Source organism: Barbus barbus (genome assembly GCF_936440315.1).
Source record: "Barbus barbus genome assembly, chromosome: 1".
NCBI classification, from domain to species: domain Eukaryota; kingdom Metazoa; phylum Chordata; class Actinopteri; order Cypriniformes; family Cyprinidae; genus Barbus; species Barbus barbus.
In genome coordinates, this window is record NC_136729.1 from 24,204,072 (window position 1) to 24,211,829 (window position 7,758).

Here is a 7,758-nt window from a genome sequence, read left to right on the forward strand (position 1 = left end):
GAGGAAGTCCGACCCAGCATCCCAATGTGCATACTATCCACCCTATATCTGCCCTAAATAGTATTGAAAATTACTAATATCACATAGAATTTAGGATTGATAGTATGCACATTGGGACACATGCCAAAGCTTATAAAGCGTGTCTGATTGGATGCAGCTGTGTGTGTGTGTAATCCGTGCAATGGATGATGGGAAATGTAGTCCGGAGTGACATGTGCCAGTCTGTGTAGTGTGAGTCAATGTAATGGAAGAGCAAGCGGATGGAAGTCCATGGACAGGATTCTTGACACTAAGGGAAGAGTCCGATTATTTTATTTGACAGTTTAACACAATCATTGACAAAAAAAAATTGTGCAAAAATGACAAAAGCATTACAACAAGTGGTCCAACAGTTCAAGTTTTCAAAATCTGGCTTGAACCAGTCTGCTGCCTCTTTTTTTTAATAGCTCCTTTAGTAAATGGATTCTGTAAAAATTTGTCCATTTGAGAAGTTGGCAGCTCATCAGGAAATGACAAAAAATTATTTTGAATAAAACTGCGAGCTTGTAAATATATACAGTATATTAAAAAAGTGAACTAGGTAGAGAAAATATCTGTTGTAACTGCTGAAATGTTGGAAAACACTTGTTAATAAACAAATTCTGAAAGGAGCATATACCATTGGACCATGTCTGAAATAATGAGTCAATTTGGGAAGGGAGAAACTTCCCGACTCAACCTACTCAACCCGATCGAAGGCCTTTTCTGCATCCAAATAAGAACCTCAGGCTGAGTGGGATTGGGATGTCTTTTCTTTGTAATAAGAAAGCATTAACGTAGACTGCTGAGAAGTGCACAAGCAGAACCAAAATGGGTGTTTACCAATCAGTGCACATTTTCAAACTACAGTTCAATTGGGTTTTTTCAGCCATTTTACATTTACATTACATTTAGTCATTTAGCAGATGCTTTTATGCAAAGGTCAATATGAGGTTTTTATGAGGACAATAAAAGCAATCATAACCAACAAAAGAGCAAAGATAGGCAAGTGCTATAACAAGTCTCAGTTAGCTTAACCCAGTACACGTAGCAAGGTTTTTTTTATTATATAATAAATAAAAAGAAAACAGATAGAATATAAAAAGAATAGACCAAGCTAGTGTTAGAGGCCTGTTTTGCTTTTGTTAATTGTATAATAAATAAAAAGAAAACAGATATAATACAAAAAGATTAGAAAAGCTAGTGTTAGTTTTTTTTTTTTTTTTTTTTGAAGAAAACAAGCAGTAAATGAATAAGTCTAAAAGGGACAAGTTTTTTAGTTTTTTTTAAAAGACTAGAATTAGAATAGAGAGTGCTAGAGTTAGAGGGTCAAATAAAGATGAAGAGATGTTTTTAGCTGATTCTTGAAGATGGCCAAGGACTCAGCTGCTCGGATTGAGTTGGGCAGGTCATTCCACCAGATGGGAACATTTCATTTCAAAATCTGTAAAAGTGATTTTGTTCCTCTTCGGGATTTTAAAAAAGACTTTCTAAAATCATGAAGGCAAACTGGCTAAAGCAGTTGAAAATGGCCATCATGATTTTACATGCCCCACTGATTGAGACACACCTACTGGTGTTCTGCAGAGATACATCTTGTTGTTATCAACATCAAATCAATGTTAGTTCAATGTCACTGTCTTTACCCAAGTGTGCTGTCGACTTTCATCAAAATTATATATGAATTTCATGAAATGTATCTGTCATCTTTTATATTCTTACAGTTTTCCAATCAAATGAGGTTCCTCAATTATATGTACATTATATGTAGACATTTAAAAATTTCCGCCTATAGTTTTATAATGCCACCTGGTGACAAACCTCTTGGAGTGATCTGGGGCCGTATAAAGCAGCTCAGAGTATCATTTTTGTCCTAAGTGTGTCAAAATTCTAAGAATGACGAAAGTTTTCTCCTATTCCTAGACTTAAGAATAAGAGTGATTCATAAAGGTTCCTAAGTGTTAAGACTAGGTCTTAGCTCCTAAATTATTTAAGAGAGCTGAAGAGGTGAAGATGGCAGCAAAGAGGAAACAAACACTTTCCAGCAAAGATATGACATATTGGAGTTATATGATGTTATGGAGTTGATAAAACAATACAAACTTGATTATCAAGATCAAAAAGTATTTTTTTAGTTAATTTTTTTGTAACTGACAATGTAAGAAATTGAATAACCTCTTCCACTCAACAAGTCAATGCAGAAATGAAAGTTGGAAAATTGGAAAATTGCAGCAATGCACCGGTGATGAAACTGTAAGCAGGGTCTTGCATATTCTAAGACTAACCCCAACAAACACAACAGTGGCCAAAGGGATGTGTGGATTTTTTTTATAAAAAAAATTTATGACCCTACATTTCATTTAAACCATCAAAATACACAGAAAAAAACCACTGACCAGTGCTGTCAACTGCTTTCAATTGAAAATAGCTAAAACTGGTGACTTAATGTTGCAAGATGACCTCATAAAGGTGAGTTCACTGATCTATATTTATATTTATATAGATCAGTGAACTCACCTTTATGACGTCATGAGAGAGTCTCGGAATGTAGATAAGGTTTGTCCAAGAAATTAATTTCACAAACTCACTAAATTGGCAACATTGGCACATTGACTACAACATAAGTTATTAATATTTCATTGGTCCTCTTGTTTTGCATGTGTTCATTATTTCTTTGTATGACAGCATGGCCAAAAATTATGACTGCACAATTTGGCATTTTTCATTGCATTATTATCACAAATAAAACAACTGACTCTAAGCAACTATACAATATGCTTTCAAAATCTTACAAAAAAAAAAAAATCAATTAAGGGGGAAGATGTCCAATTTCCTATAGGTCGGACATCACCTTGGCCACTACTATATGGCAGTTAATTGACTTTCCAACTGACCGCCAAACCATATTGCAAAAACAAGCCACTTTTATGAGGATTGTGGGTTTTCATGGAGTTGTTGGAGCCATTGATGGAACTCATGTTCACACTGATCCAAATGCAAACGAAGAGACATACCAATAGAAAATGAAGCATCAGTAATAATTTGTGATCATTTTGCACAATGCAAAGCATATATATATTTTTTTTTTATATTTCAGTGTCCTAATTAAATGATTTTATTGTAGTTACATTAAATGATTGGTGTTGTGCTGCTGTGACTTTAAATGAGCAGGCTCACTATTGGCTCATTCAGAGGTCGAGGTCAGCCATTTTGTGTTGACATCATTGTAGTCCTTAGTTCACAACTCTTAAGTGTCACCTCAGTCAACACTTAAGAATCAGTCATAGACTTTACTGAAAGTTACTTTTAACTTCTTTATAAAAGTCTCCTTTACTCTTAGAAAAGTCCTACTTTTTACTAAGAATTTTTTGACACTTAAGTCAAAGCTTAAAACTATTCTTAAGAGCATTTCTGAGAAGTTTTATACATACGGGCCCTGATATCTATTTCAACAGATTGAAGACTCAGCGCTCTATAGTGAACCCGGTTTAATTATTAAGAATTATGTACATTTTTGCAAAGTCTCACTGTCTGTATGTTTTAAATACATCTTTTTAAACAGACAAGACAACATAATTCTGAAGAATACAAGTGTATACCATTATTATAATAATTACAAAGAAATTGTGAAGTTTATATGTAGTAAAATGTGTCTGCAGAATGTGTTGAGTGATATTTCTGTCATACAGTTGGACCTAAACACTGTTGCTAGAGAGCACAACAGGTGAGAAAACAGATTACAGCAACAGAAGTAAAAGTCAGGGTTCATTTTAATTTCTTATAGTTCTAGCACTTGCAATAAACGCCTATACTGAAAGAGTGTCATGTTTCTCTGCTCATTCCAAGGATTTAGTGAAAGATGTGGGTCAGGTGTGTGTTTGCATACTGTACATTGCACCAAATGTCCCCACAAGGACAGATACAATTAAATTACCTACATTGTGGGACCAGTTAACATACAAGATCCTTTTTTAATTAAAATGCAGAAAGATTTTGGTGATAGTTGGGCTATGTAAGGGGATTGAAAGCATCATTAGCTCAATATAAGAATAATACAGGCTAGGAAGTTGCCATTATAGAATGATAGAAAAACAAATGTGTGTGTCGATATTGGGGGAGGGAAGGAGAGGGGGTGTTGGGATTTGACAGTCTCATTGGCTTAAAAAAAGATCTGCTTCCTTAAAGAGAATGGAGAAGTTGTGTGGGAAACCTATATAAACCCAACTAATGTTATAAGCTGATACTCTTTCCCTCTAATCCCCTTTGAACGTCCTGCTGCGCGCTGAAAGGTGAGTCTCTATTATTCTGTCCATCTCTAACATTAGAACATGCCACGGATCTTCAGAAGATCTCGATCATGCTGAGCAGCCATATACTCAGCCAAGAAATTAGAGCAATACGCAAGATAATAAAATGCTTTATAATGTATATTGGAGGAATTTACTAGACACAAAACCGGTTAAGTGGCTGTTGCCTAATATAATACAGTTTTTAATATTGAAGAGACAATGGATATGGTTTGATGTCTTCTTTACGGATAAATTCAGTTAAATATTTCCTGACTTACTTCATCAGCACCTATTGTTTTTGTTTGTTTGTTTGTTTTTTAAAGCTGGAATAATTAAATTAAAATACAGTAAAATGTAAACAACTTTACAGACCTGTACATTTTACAGTTTAAAATGGTTGTAAATTACAAAAGTGGGCGAAAGAATTTAAACCATAAATCCAACACCATTTTCTGTTAAATTACTATATCCCAGCTGCTAATAAAATCTGTTTTGATTTTTTAACATAACAAAGACATAAGGTGTACGGTGTCATACACACAAATAAAAAATACCATCATGGTAACACACAACATTAAAGTAATGGAATAAACAGTCATTTATCAATATAAGATGTGACGTTAAACCATATTTTTAACAAAGTACCATCAAATGTGAAGTATCATGCAGGAAATTCTATAAATGTCTATTTACTGTAAATTATTGTTCATTTCACTTCCAAAAACTGTCCATTTAACAGTTTTTTCATATTTTTTTAAACTATAAAATTACATGAAATGTCCCAATAGATCTGTTTTAGTTTTGCAAGATGTAGAGTATGGGAACTTACCGTTACCCAATTAACAGGTTTTACCATAAATCCTAGGCAATCCTTTTTCACAATGTATGTGTTTCCTTCATACACCTTATGATATACGCAGTTATGGAGACCACAGCTTATTTTAGAAAACAGAATGTCCCAACTCAGTCCACGTCCAATCCAAAATCTTTTTGGGCAAGAAAAGTATAGAACTAATATAGTTCTTTAGAGCAGAAACTATTTTTACAGTTGTAGAGGGTTTCAGCTGTTGAGTGTTGAAGTCCAGAAAATTCTTCAAGAGGCAGCAATTTGTCTGTCAGCTGTCTCGTCTTCTGTATTGGTTGCAGACCTTCTGCTTCCTACAAAGGAACACTAAAAAAAGAGAGCACAAGACAACTGCTTCTCAAATTCAAACCCTTAAACACCTATCACTTCTGTGGGTCTCGACACTCACACACACATGTACACCAGCCATCTCTCTTAAACATTATCCCAGCCAAATTTAGATCTGCTGCAGGACTGATGACTGAATGCAAATTGTTTCCATCAGATTGAAGGTAGTAACACCCCCACCTGCCACCCACAGGCGTCTTCACCTTCACAGAGGTCGCCACAAAGAGACCGGCAAGATGTCTGAGTAAGTATTGAGTTACAACATCATGATGTTTGAGTGGTGTGAAAAAGATCAAGTCACTAAGTCCTTCATTATTGAACTCGGCAAATAGATTTAGCATCATTATCATTTTGTATTTATTATGAGACATACTAGCATAAATGCTATTATTACTATTATCAAAAGTATTTTAGCATGGATGTTGCATATGTTTCTTCCAACCATAATCACCCCAGCCACTAAATGATGCACTGTTCTGAGCTCTCTGAAATGGTAAACATTTGCTTTCTGATAGGAAAAAGATGTCGTCCAGCCGCAGGCAACATCTGAAGGTGAGGTCATGTCTTGTCATGTGATCTGAGCTATATGAACTGTCAGTGACTCACTCTCTTGTTGAATGCTGTCTATGCTGCTTCTTTGTCTTTGTGCTCCAGAGCTTGTTGCTTCAGATTGCTCATGGCCTTTTGGAGGAAGAGGCAGCTGAGGCTGGGCAGGAAAAACAGAGATACATGGATGAGAACTGCCCTGTTCTCTCAATTCCTGGAAGCATGCAAGAACTACAGGTACACACACACACATACACACACACACTGACTTCCATGTTTTATGGGGATATAAGACGTAATGGTCTTTCTACTAAACTGTATTTTCTTCCCCCATTACCCCAACACAAACACTAAACCTAACCCTCACCCAAAACATTCTGCATTTTTGGGGACCAATAAATTGAATAGGCTATTCATGCATCTTTGTGTGAAGGAGCTGTGTAGGAAGTTGCACCAGCAGATTGATGCCACTGATGAACAAAGATATGATATGGAGAGCAAAGTGGCCAAGTCAAACAAAGAGGTGCTTTTGTTCTATTTTACTAGATAATACATTCAACTGAGGTAACTTCTAAAACCTAAACTTTATTCTTGATCTCCTAAGATTGAAGATCTGAAGATAAAGGTTCAGGACCTGAAAGGTAAATTCAAGAAACCTGTTCTGAAGAAAGTACGCATGTCTGCTGACGCCATGCTGCAGGCTCTGCTGGGCTCCAAACACAAGGTGTCTCTGGACCTGAGAGCCAACCTCAAACAGGTCAAGAAAGAGGTCAAGGAGGAGGTGAGCGCACATTATTAGCATTTAAACAGAAGTGTGCAATAACATGTGGACATAACTCAGATGATCTCTTTTAAAGACTTTTACAAACAGCAACAGCAGACAAATTACATGATGGCTTGTAGTTTTGAAACATTATACTTTTTTCTGGCGCTACAGGAGAAGGATGCAGTGGGAGACTGGCGTAAGAACATCGAGGATAAGGCTGGTATGGATGGCAGGAAGAAGATGTTTGAGTCTGAGGCCTAAATCTGTTTTTCTTAAATAAATGTACATTTTCATTCAATGATTTATTCAGTCAGGTTGTCTTAATTCTCGTGTTCTTCTGGGTTTTGAGAGAAGGTAATGCTATCTATTGTGTGAAGTGATGTCACAGTAGGTTATGTATTGTATAAAGGTGGTTTTGATGTATGTGATGGTTGGTTTTGCAGCTGAGGCTTTAATTTGTAAAAGAACAATCTGACTTTGGGCCTTTCTAATTAGACCAAATAAATAGATATTCATCAGTAAAACCCATTTAAATACTCAAAACAGCACTTTGCTTTTATTTTACTACAAATCAAACAAAGTTTGATGTTCTGCTTTCTCATTATTTCATCTTCACCAGTGAAATGTATGGCTCAGTGACGCTAAAGAACAACAGCAGCCGCCATGACCCCTAGTGGTCACAAGGGAAAACAGCCAAACCATCACACTAGTAGAGCTCTTTAAGTGTAGCAAGAATAGTCACACACACTGGGATTGTTCATTTGATAAGCAAAGTAAGATTTAAATAAAATCTCCCACACACACAAAAAAAGATATTAAGTGTTCCAAATGCATCCTTTTTGTTATATTTTCTTTTTTTCCTGTCTTTCATTCTTTATATTCTTAAAAGAAAAAAATATATTGTATACAGTGTTTAAAGTAACTATTAAACTATCAATGCTACATAA

At 35.5% G+C, this 7,758-nt stretch overlaps 1 protein-coding gene across 1 annotated transcript; it reads left to right on the forward strand.

The window, feature by feature from the left end:
- Positions 1 to 5,665: 5,665 nt before the first annotated feature.
- On the forward strand, positions 5,666 to 7,105 carry LOC306872866 (troponin I, fast skeletal muscle-like). The gene is made up of 6 exons (XM_079421752.1): positions 5,666 to 5,743; positions 6,015 to 6,051; positions 6,154 to 6,282; positions 6,479 to 6,568; positions 6,650 to 6,826; positions 6,983 to 7,105. The coding sequence occupies exons 1-6, from the start codon at positions 5,736 to 5,738 to the stop codon at positions 7,070 to 7,072; spliced, it is 531 nt and encodes a 176-aa protein (XP_079277878.1). The 5' UTR covers positions 5,666 to 5,735; the 3' UTR covers positions 7,073 to 7,105.
- The last annotated feature ends 653 nt before the right edge of the window (positions 7,106 to 7,758 follow it).